The 17019-nt window shown below is 39.9% G+C and overlaps 1 protein-coding gene across 1 annotated transcript in view; it reads right to left on the bottom strand.

Moving 5' to 3' along the window:
- The window catches only part of LOC103054299 (unconventional myosin-XVB-like), a 67299-nt gene that overhangs the window by 31528 nt on the left and 18752 nt on the right, over positions 1-17019 (bottom strand). The window contains exons 9-24 of the mRNA XM_088133336.1: positions 15960-16157; positions 15769-15863; positions 15415-15512; positions 15128-15200; positions 13389-13502; positions 12050-12144; positions 10685-11401; positions 7659-7755; positions 6995-7096; positions 5990-6143; positions 5548-5632; positions 4671-4857; positions 3359-3474; positions 2584-2643; positions 2284-2359; positions 623-741 (exon numbers count right to left, since the gene is read on the bottom strand). Coding sequence (XP_087989462.1) covers positions 623-741; positions 2284-2359; positions 2584-2643; positions 3359-3474; positions 4671-4857; positions 5548-5632; positions 5990-6143; positions 6995-7096; positions 7659-7755; positions 10685-11401; positions 12050-12144; positions 13389-13502; positions 15128-15200; positions 15415-15512; positions 15769-15863; positions 15960-16157 — 2386 coding nt within the window. The remainder of the gene's footprint in view (positions 1-622; positions 742-2283; positions 2360-2583; positions 2644-3358; positions 3475-4670; positions 4858-5547; positions 5633-5989; positions 6144-6994; positions 7097-7658; positions 7756-10684; positions 11402-12049; positions 12145-13388; positions 13503-15127; positions 15201-15414; positions 15513-15768; positions 15864-15959; positions 16158-17019) is intronic.

Genomic DNA, 17019 nt, shown 5'->3' with positions numbered 1-17019 from the left:
CACTATAGTAAGCCACATGTAGTTTACCTGGAAGTATAGGCAAACCCAACCAATAATGATTCATTCTATAAACCATACTTAAACGAAGTATAGTAGAGCAATGGATGAATTCAGCCAGTGTGGTGTAGTGGCTAAAGTGCTAGGCTAGAAACCATGAGCTCTAGTCCTCCCTTAGGCAAGGAAGCCAGCTGGGTGCCTTTGAGCCAGTCATTCTCTCTCAGCCTGGCCCACCTCACAAGGCTGTTGGTGTGGGGGAAATAGGAGGTGGGAGCATTAGGCATGAATGCTGCTTTGAGTTGACAAAAAAAGTAAAGAGAGGATAAAAAACTAATTAATAAATAAATAAGAGTGTTCTGGAGACTGGCTTAAACATGGTGGCCGAAAACTTCCTGGTGTAGTAAAGCTTCCCCACACAGTCCACATACCCACCATCAGATTTCAACAAGATCAGCCTTCATTCACAGGCAACCCTATGTGACAGAGATCCTGGTCCAGAGGGCTGCCATGTTACTGACTTACTCATAACAAGTGAAGCCCTTAGGAGGAAGAAGCCCCTGAATCTTAGTGGAAGGACCATAAAAATGATTGTCAAGTTATGGGAGGCTGAGATAGGCTCACTTACTTTTACTGGAAAAAAGCGAGAGAAATAGCTGGCCCAGTTATCACGAGCAGCCACCACAATTCTTTTCTTTACCCCTTCTTCTGTAATGGAGTTGACATCCATGCCCACTTGGAATTCCGCTGCCAGCAACAACACAGAAGAAAAATTGAATCAGCAGAGTCAGGTTAGGGTTCAGTCCCTGATGGAAGCAAGCTACAGAGATGACTAAAGCTAACACACTTAGGAAGCAGCATCAAAGAATGCCCTGTTTCCAACAACAGTCTGCAAGCAGGGATCTGATGTTCTGCAGCCAGCATTAGAAAGCCTTCTGTTGGAGCTGATGATAGCCCATTGATTTGCATTAGATTGTTTTAATAATCTAAAGCAATCAGATATTTTATCAGAAATTCGTGATTTGGGGATGGCAATGGCATTTGGGAATCTTTCTCCTCCTTTTTCAATGAGAGCCCATCAGAATCTGAAACAGGAGGGAGGTCCAGCAGAAGGAAATGAGCAAATGCTTGTGGGTGTGAGAGGTAGCAGTTTTGTAGCTGAAGGGAGGAGAAAGAACTGCATGTTTCTAAGAGAAACTGTGGGTGTAACTTCAGAGGGCTACCCGTATTGTTTCCTGGGGGATGTTCTGTCTTTTAGAAGTGCTTGTTTGCTTCCACTTATCGCTTCAAATAGAGCAAATACGACAAAGACATTTTAAACCTCTACACCAAGGAATTCACACCAAGGAAACAAATCCCGATCGCGCTGTCCCTAGAAATTTTCTCCTCGTTTGGAAAAAGTAGGGATGTATAACAATACATAATAAGGGTTTAGTTCAGTATTCCTCAACCTTGGCAGCTTGAAGATGTGTAGACTTCAACTCCCAGAATTCCCCAGCCAGCATGCTGGATGGGAAATTCTGGGAGTTGAAATCCACACACCTTCAAGTTGCCAAAGTTGAGAAATACCGGTTTAGCCTGTATAACTGCAATGAGGTTAGGTTGAATCAAGTAAACTTGGACATATGCATGCAAAATATGGTAGCAGGAAGTACTCTGAATTGTTATATTTGTTGACTGGGATCATTTTGGGTTATGTACGACAGCGCTACCTCTTCCCAACTTCTCTGGAGTGGAGATGCTGAAGAATTATTTGCAGGAAGGAGATTTTATCGCCCAAATGGAAGAAAACCATAATGCCATGTTGCCATTGGAAAGGAGCTAGACTGGCAGCTGAATCTTCTTTTGATGGAAGTGATGCAATGCAGCAATGCCCTCCATAGTACCCAAAGCAACAGGCAAGCTCCGGGGGTAGACAACAAGTTGTGTGCCATTGACAGTTCTGTCTTCCAAAGGAAGTTATCTAATGGAAGGAGAGTCCTGAACATCTGGACCTGGGGGGCTGAGTAGGAATTCATTTGACACAACGCTGTTAATTATTTCAGCCCCTAAACCCAGTTATCACTGAGTGAGGAATACTTCAGAAGTGGCTTATTTGTCCTAGCAGGAGAATCTTAGTGGGTTCTGTAATAGGTTATGTGAAGGCAGAACATTGCAGGGTGCTCTAAACATATCACAGTTCCCGTAACTCTAATGAATAAAAGACTTCCAAACAATTCTGCAGTTTTAGACAGAAAGTGCAGGCCTCCAAGATACTTGAGGACTACGAACAGTACGCTGCTTGCTTACCTAACAGATCTTTCATCTTGCGCCTCTCCTCTTTGGAAATTCGAATGCATGACTCAGAGTAGGTGTCTCTCAAGATCTTGGAAGGAACAAAAATGGATTTCAATTCAACTCATATGATCGCAAGTGTCAAGCTTTGAAATAGACAAAACATAATGAAGAAAGAAGATAAAAGATAAAAGATAAAGTCCTTGATGGAGAGGCTGATGGTCCAAAAGAAAAGTGATTCTCTCTTGTCTTTCATACACATGTGCTCGCATGTGCGCACACACACACATACACACACACACACAAAATACTTACCTGATCACATAACAGATTCAAGCAGTAAGGATGACTGAAGTTTTCCCTGGGATAAAAAACCTATTGAGGAAGAGATCCAATACAAAGTTGTTATCGCACACGCAATAATAAAATCATGACTCAAAATAGCAAGTGATTGTGTACATTAATATATTCAAACACTCATCCTGAGTGAAGATAACTTATATTTCATTTTGGGAAGAAGTAATGGCTTGTTGACACAAAACTCTATACTGGCATAGGAAAAGTAATTAAACTCATCCTTTCTCTTTGAATACTATCCTTCTTCAGCCAGCCATATAATCAGACATGTTGTTTCTAACCAGTCTATATTAATTTCCATCACACTGAGTGGGTTATTATGTGCTTCCACATTGTAATTAAAAAGCCTCCCCATTTCTTTTCCTTTTGCCATTGTCCGGGCCCCACTTTATCCCAATCCTGCACAACTGATCACTGCCAATGACACAATAAACCACCCAGAGTTGCTCTGCAGTGCGATGGGTGGTGACAAATTTGAAAAACAAACAAACAAATAAATAAAAATCCATGTGAGCCATCCCAAATTTCATAGTAATCCTAAGCGTACCATAATAAGCATACAGGACAGAATGCACTGAAATTACTCAAACACATTTTGCAGAATGGGAGCTGCAAGAGGATTAGCCACCAAGCGTCCAAGTTATGGGAGATGCCCTCACTACAGATGTAGATGATGAAGCCAACTAAACATGACCAGAAAAGCAATGCCTTTGGAAGTGGGGCCATGACATACCTCTTTCCGCAAGAAGAGTTTCCAAGTAGGATTAGCGTAGGAGAAGCTGACACTAGCAGAGAGATTGAAGAGCTGGGTTTTGATACTAGCTTCTTCCAACACTGTCCTAGCTGAATCTAAGTGGGAAAGAAACAGAAACAAAAGGAAATGTATTGTTCTAGTATTTACAGGTTGCTTTTAAATATCAAAGTTATCCTCAAAGCATATGAGAATATTTTGTGATATCTCCATGATCTACAAGTGCATTCTCAAGTTAAAAACAAAATAGTCATCTCTTCCTAAAATGGGGTTGCAGTAAAGATTCTGGCTATAAACTACCTTGCTCGCAATATCAAAAAGCAGATTTTAAAACTGTATAAAACAAACCTAATTATGGACCCAATAAAGTGTTCTCTGCTCCAATAAATGCATACATTGCCCTTCAATAAAAGGTTCCCAAGGTAATAATTCAATTTAAAGTAATAACGAAAAAATGAATAAACTTAAAAAAAAAAAACACCAATAACTGTGAGCAATGACCTGGCCTAGAGGCCAAGACAGCCTTTCCCAATTTTGGTCCATAGAGGTATGTCTGATTATCCTCAGTCAGGATGGCAATGATTGGTGAGAATGAGAGCTGTGAACTATCATCATCTGGAGATCCCTGGTTGAGAACATCTGCATTATAGTAGAATTGCTAATGCATGTAGACGTGCCACACAAGACAGCCAGATGAATTAAAAGATCATGTTAAACAGGAGGATTATGATTTACTGGGAGCAGGTGACAACACTTTGTCTCTGTTTGCTATTACCATCTAAATATTACTTGATGCTATTAGAATTGAATTCTATAAAATTGAATTAACTATTGAATTATAGTTTATAATTCTATATAAACTATAATCTTGGTCAGCACTCAAATGCTTTCAAAATAACATATTCAATATTCAACCGTTTTGCTCCTGTTACAATATTATACAAACACAAAAGGTGAACCAAAATATTTTGTGGAAATGATAAATTAAAAATAGCGAAGAACATCTCTATTGCATCATGCTTACGGTTTTACTTCTGCACCATAAAAATATACATCACCTATGAAATGTAATGAAGACCAGAATATACTGCACAGCCTTAACTACCTAGTTAAAATTTGATTAAGTTTGTAAAATAAATGTATCAGAGTTACACAAAAAATGCTTACCATATGGGGGAGGGGGGGCTTTCTCCCCAGAGAAAACACTTCACCTGTACAGACTGCTGCTTTCTAACTTAATCAAGAGCAGATGTACCAAAGGGGAAGTCTGCAGGATCAAAGGGCATTTGCTTACCTTCCATGCCAGTTTCATCTGTGTCAGAACCTGAAAGAAAGGAAGGTGGTGGCCCAGGAGGGGGAGGAGGAAGCACTGAGCCAAGATGACCAACAACATCCCTAAGAGCCAGTTGTTTTTCCTGGATGGAACTGGATGGTTTGACTGGTGGTGGAGGTGGTGATGGTTTCATTTTTCCAGAGGACTGCTGGGATGAGGGAATAGAAAGGAAGAGCAAGGGGACTGTCCAGCCATGTTACACACATGTGATTAGAATGTCATTCACATTCTACAGCTAGCAAGTTAAAGCTTTCACAACAACATGCAATATTAAAAAGCAAACAGTGATGTAGCTGGAAGCTTTCTGGCAGAAATCTTCTAAATCACTGAAGACAATTGGCATTTAACTTGTTCATTTCCTTTGATAAATTCTACAGGTGGACCCACTAGGATGATTTAAATGGAGCAGATATTATAAATGCCATAACACTTTATTATTAGTAGTAGATGGATTTTAAGAGCATCTAAATAGAGTTAGTGGTGACCTGTCCATAAATCAAATCATGGTGTCTCTTGATTTAGGCTCTCAAAATTCTTTTCAGAAGATTGAGTTCCATTCAGAGAACAGACTTAGAACTGCTCCAAAGATGTTGACCAGTGATAGCTACAGCCATATAGTCAGGTGTTATTTTCATAGGTTATAAAAATATGTTCTGTTTTGCCCATGGTGGCAAATATAGGTTTATCTGATTTTTATCCACAGGCTAAGCAAAGAAAAAGTGAATTATTCAATGCTTACCAGTGAGTATCATGAGCTGACTGGAGATTTTAGCCTGCAAATTTTGACAGGATGTTTCCTTCTGCACACTAAGATGGAAGTAGCAAATCAAACACTCACCAATGAATGATCCAATCCTACAAGTCCCAGTTTTACTAGAGCTTCGTCCTTTGGGTCATACTTCTTAAAAGATTTAGAGACGTTTCTGCAAGTCAAATAAAAAAACGGCTGAGATGACCTGTTGTATGTGGGCCACCATGGACTATCTACAACAAAAGACCTATTCTTAGAAACTTTATTTACAGAAGTTCTCTTAAATATGTAGATGCAAAAGCTCCATGGCTGCTCCCACTCTAGGAAGAGAATCCTGTCACAAACCTATGTAAGAAATGTCCAGCATTTGGGGACAAATATTGTCTCAATGATCAACTGACACATTAACATACTTGCCCCCCCTCAAACTGAGATGTTCTCTGGATGGCCTGGGACAGCTGTGGGAGTTTCTTCAACTTCAGTCACAAAGGCAGATCTAATTCCTTGACCAACCTGGCACATTTCTTACCTAACAGGCAAGATGGGTTTTGGTGGTGGGACTGGACGATTCTTGTGGGTTTTAATAATGTTCCGTATCTCCTGGCTTGGTTCAGGCTGTTCAGGCTTCATATTCAGGAATTTCTTCTCTTGATCATTTTCCATTTGTGTAGGAGGTGGCAAACCTGAAGTAAAGAATTAAGAATATGGTTTTCCTTTCTTTTTTTAATTACAACCCCATCATCCCCCCAACTGTTTTGTATTCCCCAGTAGTTTCTAAACAGCTTCTTCCCAATCTCTTACACAAATATCCTGCTGTCTTCATTTGTGTGTGTGTGTGTGTGTGTGTGTGTGTGTGTGTTTTTAAGAAACTAGAATGTGCAGTGAGGCAAACAGCAAAAAACATCTGCTTTTCAGAATAGAAAAGGTGAAGGAACAGGGTGGAAAAGCAACCCAGATTTCCTTAATCAACAGCAGATATGCCAAAGAGAAGTCTGCAGGCTGCTATATAGATTTGTTGAATGAATGAATGAATGAATGAATGAATGAATGAATGAATGAATGAAGTCACGTCTGTTTATCCTGTGCCCTTTCCATAGCCCTGTCTGCAGAGATAATATGAAGGGAGCCATTTGGGGGGCAGAATCACACTGTCACCCATGAAATACTACTACAACATGGTTTGGATCTTCTCAAGAACATGCTGTAACATGAAAGACAATTAGAAAAAATGGTCTATAGAAGATTAATGTGAGAAATCATGGACTGTCCTGCAGGTTGCTCAGATCAAAGTGTGGTCAACATCTAACTGAAGCCGCCTTCCCTGCGTTGTTTTGGTACCATTATTTCTTTATCACGTCTGATGAAATAGTTATTATCTACAAAAATATCTGCTGCAACAAACCAATCATTCCCTAAACTGGTGTGACAGCACTTTTGGCTCTTTTGCAACACCTTTAAGAACCAGGCTGTTGAAAGTCTCTTGTATGAGCTTCTTACAGTATTCAGATGCTGATTATAAGTGGCCACAGCTTACCTGAATTTGATTCTTGGCTGGCACTTGGGTCCTCTGACTGTTCTTTTACTGTACATCTTTTTGAAGGGGAAATTACTTTCTTCATTGGAACTGTTTGGTATCCTATATACAAAAAGAGGGTCAGGCATTGATAGTTTCTTAAATCTATGTTTTGTTCTGGCATCAGTCTAATCAGAACCTGCAAGAAATCAGACTAACAGAGGTTGCAAAGGACTTAGAGACTGCTGCAGCTAAATTTCACTTTTTAAAAGTTTACAATTATAGAGAGTCAGAAGTAGAGCATATGGGGGGAAAAGAACCACACTGAGACTTAGATGCCACTAGGACAAGGGAAGACTTTAGCAAAACAAAGATTTTGATTATTTTGAACCATGTCTCATACTAAAGAGTGAAACGTGTAAATGTACTAGGGAATATGAGATGTTTTTCTTGTCCTGAATCCTAATAGTCGGACAATGGAAGCACAAAGCCGGCTTGTCATTAGAAGTCCTCATCCTGTTTCTCTTATCAATATTAATTTCTATTTGGAGAACTGAGAAGACTAATTATATCCCAAGAATTCATTCTTGTTCTTACAAAATAGGTAAGAGCAGGCTACAACAAAGATCTTGTTGCATTAGTATGAAGATATGGATTCTGAGAAGGACAGCACCTTATAACTCACCCATTTTCTGGAAGAACTCAACTTTCTTTTGAAAAGTTCCTCGAGAGAGGGAATCCACTCTGATGTCTACAGGGAAAGTTTCTTCAAAGATGTTGATCTAGGATACATACCAGACGATGGGTTACAACTTGGACAGTATCTTTGATCTCTTCTTTAGAGAAACACCTAAACCATAGAATTCAGACATACTTCTAGATTCAATTTCCCAAAATCCCAGATGAGTGATGAAAATCCATGGAAAATAGTTTGATCAAAACACATTAGCAGCATTGCAGGAAAAAATGGAGGATGTCTCCTCCAATATGTACTGATCCTGACTGTGGTTTCATTAAATTCTTTGAGGACTCAATTTTTCCATATTACCACCTTTACATCCTCAGACCAATATTAAACTCCAAGGGAGACATGCCTGAGCCTCTTCGTCTAATAAGATGGATGCTTTTCATGGCAATTCAGTCATCTACCAAACCTCAAGTCTATTTTTTACAAATAGAAAATGTGGTGGTAAACCTAAGTCTACGACTATACATAACCAATTCAATAAATCCTCTTCTATTAAAGAAAATACCTCTGGATATAAAACAAGATGTCAGGGGGAAATGATTCTATTCTAGCTTTTTCTCAATTTTATTGTACATTTTATGTACTTGCACATTTTAATGTACTTATGCTAGTTCACAGATTAAATGGTAGAACTTAGTACAGGATTATTTTTACAACAGAAAATGAATTTACCTTGTCACCTGTTGTTTGTAATATTTGAGACCAAGTCTTTTAAGTTAAGAGCAAATATAATGGCAGAAAGCTTGAACTTCATTTTATTTATTTATTTAATAAATAAATTTAGTTGGTTGCCCAACTCCAATGGACTCTGGGCAGCAATCTCTCTCTCCTTCTTTCTCTTTAAGCCTTGGGAGCGGGGCAGAAATCACTTTTTTTCCCTTATGAAAGCCTAACCAACTTTTTGTTCCACAGCATTTGACCAATCAACAGAGCAGAGGAAGATATGCATCACGGACCAAACTACGAAGGATAATGACAGGAAATTCAACCATCCCATTGGTTTCCTTTCCCAGTCCAACAACTTGTGTAATTTGGAATTATATGGCTAGTTCAATTATTTAATATAAGCTGTCAAATAGCCAGAAATTTAAAGAGGTGAATATAGTTGACCCTTATTATAGGTACAAGTATAGGACTTACATACTAACTTTCAAATCCATGCTCAGCTATAAAACAAACTGGCAGACTGACTAAAATTAGATAATCTTATCTATGCTTTCTGAGTTGCTTAGAATTCAGATACAACATACAGTACTGTGCAAAGGTTTTAGGCAAGTGTGAAAAAATGCTGTAAAGTAAGAATGCTTTCAAAAATATATATTGTAATTGTTTTGTTTATCAATTTAAAAAATGCAAAGTGAGCAAACAGAAGAAAAACCCAAATCAAATCAATATTTAGTGTGACCACCCTTTGCCTTCAAAACAGCATCAATTCTTCTAGGTACACTTGCACACAGTTTTTGAAGGAACTCGGCAGGTAGGTTGTTCCAAACATCTTGAGAACTAACCACAGATCTCCTGTGGATGTAGGCTGCCTCAAATCCTTCTGTCTCTTCATGTAATCCTAGACAGACTCAATGATGTTGAGATCAGGGCTCTGTGGGGGCCAAACCATCACTTCCAGGACTCCTTGTTCTTCTTTATGCTGAAGATCATTCTTAATGACATTGGCTGTATGTTTTGGGTCATTATCCTGCTGCAGAATAAATTTGGGGCCAATCACACGCCTCCCTGATGATATGGCATGATGGATAAGTATCTGCCTGTATTTCTCAGGATTGAGGACATCATTGTTCCTGACCAAATCTCCAACTCCATTTGCAGAAATGCAGCTCCAAACTTGCAAGAAATCTCCACCATGCTTCACTGTTGCCTGCAGACACTCATTCTTGTACCGCTCTCCAGCAAACAAACTGCCTCCTGCTACAGCCAAATATTTCAAATTTGGACTCATGGTTCAGAGCACCTGCTGCCATTTTTCTGCACCCCAGTTCCTATGTTTTTGTGCACAGTTGAGTCACTTAGCCTTGTTTCCATGTCCGAGGTATGGCTTTTTGGCCACAATTCTTCCATGAAGACTACTTCTGACCAGACTCCTCCAGACAGTAGATGAGTGTATCTGGGTCCCACTGGTTTCTGCCAGTTCTGTGCTGATGGCACTGCTGGACATCTTCTGATATCAAAGGGAAGTAAGCATGATGTGTCTTCATCTGCTGCATGAAGTTTCCTTGGCCAACCACTGCGTCTACAGTCCTTGATGTTGCCCATTTCTTTGTGCTTCTTCAAAAGAGCTTGAATAACACATCTTGAAACCCCAGTCTGCTTTGAAATGTTTGCCTGGGAGAGACCTTGCTGATGTAGTCTAACTACCCTGTGTCTTGTTGCTGTGCTCAGTCTTGCCATGGTGTATGACCTGTGACATGAAACTGTCTTCCACAACCTCACCTTAGCAGCAGAGTTTGGCTGTTCCTCACCCACTTTTAAGCCTCCTACACAGCTGTTTCTATTTCAATTAATGACCATGTTTCAACCTACATATGAAATTAATGATCATTAGCACCTGCTTGGTATAATTGGTTAATCATACACCTGACTCTAATCCTACAAGATCCCTGACTTTGTGCAAGTGTACAAAGTGTGCAAGTGTAAGAATTGATGCTGGTTTGAAGCCGAAGGGTAGTCACCCCAAATATTGATTTGATTTGGGTTTTTCTTTTGCTCGCTCACTTTGTATTTTGTAAATTGATAAACATAAACAATTACAATATATATTTTTGAAAGCATTCTTACTTTATAGCATTTTTTCACACCTGCCTAAAACTTCTGCACAGTACTGTATATCTGGGGGATATCATTCACTACACTCCATAAAATGAAGTGATAGGATTTTTTCCCTCATGTAGGCTCAGTTGAGTATTATCCAGAAAAATAATTCTATAGTGCTATTAAGGAATACTCAGTACCCGTGCTCGTGATGGAAGTGGAGATTCTGGCGGGTCAGACATTGGCTCATCTTTGTTGCTGCTCTTGGAACTCATATCATTGGCTGGCTGAGATGGAAGAGGAGGAGGAGGAGGAGGAGGAGAAGAAGAAGAATCTCGTATTGGTCTTGAAGATTCAGAAGGCTGTTCCTGCACTGATGCTCTTTTTGTTCTTGAAAGTTTAGGAGACTTCTTGAACAGTAATGCTTCCTTTGGGCTTGAAGGTTCAGATGACTTTGTTTTTGGTGATATTCGTCTTGACCTTGATGATTCAGGTGACCTCCTCTTTGGTGATATTCGTCTTGACCTTGGAGATTCAGGTGATTGCTTCCTTCGTGATACTCGTCTTGACCTTGATGATTCAGGTGACCTCCTCTTTGGTGATATTCGTCTTGACCTTGGAGATTCAGGTGATTTCTTCCTTGGTGATATTTGTCTTGAACTTGAAGATTCAGGTGAGCTTTCTGATGATACTCGCCTTCGTCTTGAAGGTTCAGGTGACCTCCTCTTTGGTGATGCTCGTCTTGGCCTTGACAATTCAGGTAAATTGTGTGGTGAGGCTCGTCTTTGTCTTGAATATTCATGTGATCTTTGTGAAGATAATTGGTTTGGGCTTGAAGACTCGGGAGATCTATGCTTCTGTTGCCGCTGATGCTCCTGTTCTGAAATTTTCATAGCTTGAAGTGTCATCTGCTGAGCCTACAAAACAAAATTCAAATGTTGTTGCTCCTTATTTATTTTATGGATTTATATCCACCAAACATTCAGATCTCAGGTTACTTTTAATCACTAGCTAGACTTTGATTTCTACTTTAACGTTTTAAAAATTCCCCTTTCTTCTTGTTGTCTTCATGTGTCTCTCCTCTACATCTATTATTCTCTAATATTTCTCACCTTGCTCTTTGTTCTCTTAAAAAAAATAAACATGACAATAATTATGGTATTACTGGTATCACATCTTTAATTCAGGAATTCAGTCATTTGTATTGTGGAGTCCTTGGGGTTCTCTGAGCTTGGTTGTTTTCTTGCAGACATTTTGTTACCCAGCTAGGTAACATCTTCAGTGCATCATTTGTATGTTTCAATCATGTACAAACTTGGCAAAAACAAAAAACAAAAACCCTCCCCATGTGGGAATTTCTCTCTACTGAGCCCACTCCCTAGTATTAGATGCTAAATCAAAGCTTGGCTTTTTGTTGTCTTGTACTGCACAACAAATTATTTCTTCAGCCTGTTGTGGGAAGTTGTACAACACATAGCTAGCAAGTTAGGCATGACTCACAGCCAAGACAATTTACTGTCTTGCATACTAGCTCCTGGTTCTTTCACTCTAACCCTGTCACATACCAAAAGTAAGGCTTGTTGGTTGATGACAGACTGTTGCTGTACGGCTGCCTGGTTAGGATCCACTGATGGCATCATGGGCTGAGTCATCATCATAGCTGAGAGAGAAAGCAAAAGAGAGGTGATCACATAGAATCACAATCAGCTTCCTCCTAGTCTATGTCCCCACATCCTGTTAAATGCATGGAAATTCTTGTATAAGCTACAAGTGGAAAACTTCTACTTTGATTGAAAGTGTATAAGATTTGTATGCTGCCCAGAGTCCATTGGAGTTGGGCAGCTAATAAATTCAAATAAAAGATAAAAAGATGGCTTCTTCCTAGGGAAATTATCACTGCCATAGGATAAGACTGTAGAAATCATTATTATAGATTGATGAAGAACAAGCAGTGCTCCTTCTTAAAGTGTTTATCCCAATATAAATGGAAGGCAACTGAACTAATCCAAACTTTGGGACAGCGATAGCAACAGTGCAGAAGGACAACAGGTTGTGTCTGATTCACTTCTCCAAAGCTCTCACTGTACATGTACCCATAAAGGCAGCAGCTGAATGGTTCAGTTGCATGGTTCTTAAAAGGAAGTTTTTCTTTTTAAAGGCGGGTTGGCTGAATGGTGCAACAAGACACCATTACCCTAGGTTGAAGCTTATGTTTGTGTAATCTGTTGTCCACCCAGCACTCTTTAAGATGTGTCGCTGAATTTCAGCTGCAGATTGTCTTGGTTCTGGAGTGGCTTTAAGAGAGTGCTTTGTATCAGAGCCCTTCTGCTGGCAACCCATTCTTAAAAGCCACGAAAAAAGCTAGAAGCCAGAGTTGTAGCTCCTGATCCTCCATACATTGCCCATCCCTACTCTAGTCCCTCAGGATCATTTGAGGGGCCCGGACCAGCATACCACTGTCAACTCTGATGCTGCCATTAATGGGAAGAGGGATGTTTTTCCTTCCTGAAGTTTATCCACTGGCAGACTATCAGAGGTCTTGATAAATGAAGAGCATAGTCCAATAAAACTAAAACTAAACACATATATACATCAAACCTCTTATTTGTGCTACATTATGTTTTGGGGATGGATTTAATAATGTGACAAATTGTGAAAAATTATTTGCAAATAAAAGCTTTTAAAAAAAATCATGCTCATTAAGCAGAATTACAGGAGCAAGTAGCAAAGTATGGCACTGACAGATAGTAACGGATGTGTTTTAAACCCTTACAATGGGGTCTTTTAGTATTGGAAAGCCTAATGTGGTTAGTAGGATTGTGGCCTCTTCCCAGAAGTTGGGCCTTTTCTTTCTCTGCTGGGTTTCATCCCATTTGAACCCTCAAGTCACTGTATTTTTGTTACCTGGCACTGATCCCATTCCTGGCATTCCTGGCATTCCTGGCATGGTGGCTGGCATCATTCCTCCCACAACTGGCACAGAAGGATAAGCTGGCATGTTCATCATTCCTGGGTAACCTGATGGATGGAAGGAAGACAGTCTGGCCTGTTCCCATGAAACTAAGAACAAATTATTTCTTTATTTTATTTTCGTTATATTTCAAATTTAGTCACCACCCATCTCACTCAAAGAACAACTCCATTTTGGGCTGCACAAATCTAGATGACTACCAGATTACAGCAATATGTTATCCTTGCATTTGTCTGGATTTCTCCACCCTAGATCTGGTAGCCCTAAACAAAATTCACTGGAGATTCTGTTCATATCCATGATTTGAGAAATCTTCCAGATTTCAATTACCAATGTATTTTAACTACTGTAGTAAGGAGCATACAAAAGAGATACAATCCTGGGATTTCATCATCCATCACATACAAAACATACACATACCCACATAACATAATACTAAGGACAACAATCCTATGACATGCAATGAAATTAAACTCTCTCTGATATGAGTCAAAGACATTGCTAACTCACTGAATAGAGAGGGTTTGGAAAGCTAGAAACAGCAACATGGGCATTGTAAATTTCTCAATATGAAGCTCCACCTTCTGCAGGTTATAGAAGATGGTTATTTATTTATTTAATCAAATTTCAAGGCTGTCCAACTCCTTGATGACCCTGGGTGGCTTACAAATAAAAGAAAAACAATATATATCAAAAGAGATCATGGCAGACCAGAAGTGTATAACACCCAGCCACAAAGTACCCATAACTGAAGAGGGCTCCAAAATCACCCTATTCCAAGGCTTGGGAGAACAAGAAGATTTTTAGTAGTTACTCTACCTAAACATTGTAAGTTCTAGCTGTAAGCCAAGTAACGTCTATCATGGTGTAGACTTTATAAAGAAACGGTTACATAAGAAAGAGGCAGTATGTATTGTAAGAGTATTATATAAATCCCACCAGGACTGAATTACCACAGAGACTATATACTTCCCATTAATTAAGAAATATTCTCATGTTGTTGTTTTAATGTGACTTCTTTGTTCATTAGCCATTTTAACAAAATGAACTGAACAATATCTGTAGGACTTTAATCCTTTGTTTTGGGAATTTAAATAATTAAATCAAATAATAACATCTGGTGAGTAGGAGAGAGCTTTTAGCAAGAGAACTGATAACACAGCTTAAATAAAGGAAACAAGACTTTTGATTGGTAGTTTTACCTTATTGAGATAGGATCTGGTATTCCAATAAAGATTATTCATTGTATTTTATAATACTGATGCATTGTTAGTTATATTATTGTTACGTATGGTACATATGTTTTATCTTGATAAAAGATGACTGAAGTTGTAAATGCATTTAATAACATGCACCTTGTAACATTTTTTACATTTCCCCCTATAAAGGAACTACCACATGCAAATACAGACCTCTATACAACAGTTTTTAGAGTTTTTTCATGTTGTGCTTATACAGCTGTTTGCCTCCCCCCTTTTTTCCCTATTTACTAGATGCAGTGAGAAATATTTAGGTCAATAATCCTCATTCCAGCAGCGTGAATAGTAAGACTTGATTCCATGGAGTTGCTGAAGCATCCTTAAAAAAGGACAGCCACCACTCATCAGAGCCCCCTATTACCCTCCTGCCAAGTACAACCCTGCTGCTCTCCTCCTCATGTGCAAACTTGTACCTGAATAGACTCCTTGATGCATTTTCCCACCTCCTTTCATACGCCCAGTCAGGCTTGCCTCACTTTCCATAACCTGCAGAGAGGCAGGAGAGAAAGAGATACTAACATTTAGTTACAACTCTGCCAACCCACCTACTCCTGGAGATCAGGTATCTAAATGTGTGGCAAAGAGGCAATGATCACAACCACCAACAGAGCTATGTTCTCAGTGCCCACCAAGGAAAGGTAGATTGTCAGAAAGTGGGTATATGTGGAACAGCAAAAAATGTAGAAAAGATTAGACTTACTGACATATGATCTCTGGAGCCAGCATGTAGCAGGGGTTTAAAGAGGCCATCCACATAGTGATCCAGTTCTCTAGGGGGGCTTGGTCTATCCATACTGTCTAATTTAGTGTGGGGGGGGGGATAAATCCTTGTTAATCAAAGAAACAAAAGACCTGTCACTCTTCATTACCACCCCTTGCTCACTTTCTTCACCCATCCTCAATGCATTCGTTGAGTCAATCCCCCCCCCCCACAGATCCAAATATGGCTGACACAAATAGTAGCTTTCATGGCTTCAGGATGCAGAAACCAAGACCCCAATTTGCCCAGCATTCTCAGATGCCTTTGAACGTCTGACCTGAGATTGAGACTCACCTGGATGAACAGCCTTGTCAAACATGGGAGGCAGGGAAGGTGGGGGGAAGGAAGGTGCCTTAATGGTTGGCGCAGGAGGGATATCCAAGGACACCCTATCAAAAAGAAATACAGTAGGGTCCCAAAAGCAGAAATTTCTGGGAATACAAGGGAGGTTGTTGGGGATAGGAGGCAATGAGGAAGTCACTTACCCTTCTGGAGAGTTCTCTTGAGAATAGCTCATATCCCTCTCAGGGATAATAGGATAATCAGAGGAGGACTGAGAAGGACAATTTACTTCCTCCATTTCACCAATGAGATCCAAGACAAAGTCACAGCCTGCCAAGTCCTGCCATTGGTTGCCTGTGAGCATTGATATGGACCAACCACGAGGGACTGTATCGAGACCCCTGAGATCAACAAAGTGAGGAGACATAGTGTCACAGGAGGTAGCAGAGGAAAAGGACCAGGAAGATGGTATGAGATGGGGACAGGAAGGAAAAGCATATGTCATTCCACCAGCTTCTGCATGATTACTTATGTGCTGGTTAAATGTCTCACATAGACAATGTGCATAAGAATATAATAAAATGCCCCAGAAGAGCCAACAGATTTCAGGTCTCCTCTAGGGCATTATTGCTCCATGGTGTTGAGATAGAGTCGGGCTTTATAGCCCTGCAAATTAACAAATAAACCAAAAGAATATAAAATCCCTCACTGCAGAGGAGTCACCGTTGAATCCCTAATACGGGTCACTAAATGCACAGGATTGTTACAAGACTAAATGAAACAAACTTCATCATTTTCCTCCAAAGTTCTGCCTTTCCTAAGCCTTTGAACTGGGACTTGCAGGACTACCTTGCAAGGCTAAGAAGTAATAAAATACAGTCTCGTAGACCATTTGGATGAGTCTTTAAAGGAATAGGAGATCCTGTTCTAACAAAGAATTCAGCCCAGGCAGGTGCGTACCCCTACTCCTCACATCATTCTGCAGCCTGCTTATTCTCAACAAACCAAGAGAGGCCGTAGTCTTCACTGACTGAGGGATGTAAGAGCTACCTTTCTATGACCAAAGCCAGATACTAAGCTCCATCCTGTATGGACACAGGAGCATGGCCAGAAATTGCTTCCTGCGTAATGGTTTACCTGACTGACTACACCCAGGTAGCTAAACTAATACTGAGCAGCAGCTCTGAACACTTGGCTCTTGGAAGGGGCACTATTTTTTCTATGTTGCTGATTCATGCTGCTGCCCTCAAAGAGTTAGAGTTC

Source organism: Python bivittatus, unplaced genomic scaffold, assembly GCF_059951505.1.
Source record: "Python bivittatus isolate LINGU-HERP-01145 unplaced genomic scaffold, Pbiv_v1 ctg000080_np1212, whole genome shotgun sequence".
NCBI classification, from domain to species: Eukaryota; Metazoa; Chordata; class Lepidosauria; order Squamata; family Pythonidae; genus Python; species Python bivittatus.
Note: the sequence above shows the minus strand (reverse complement) of the source record. Positions and strands in the feature narration are given on the sequence as shown.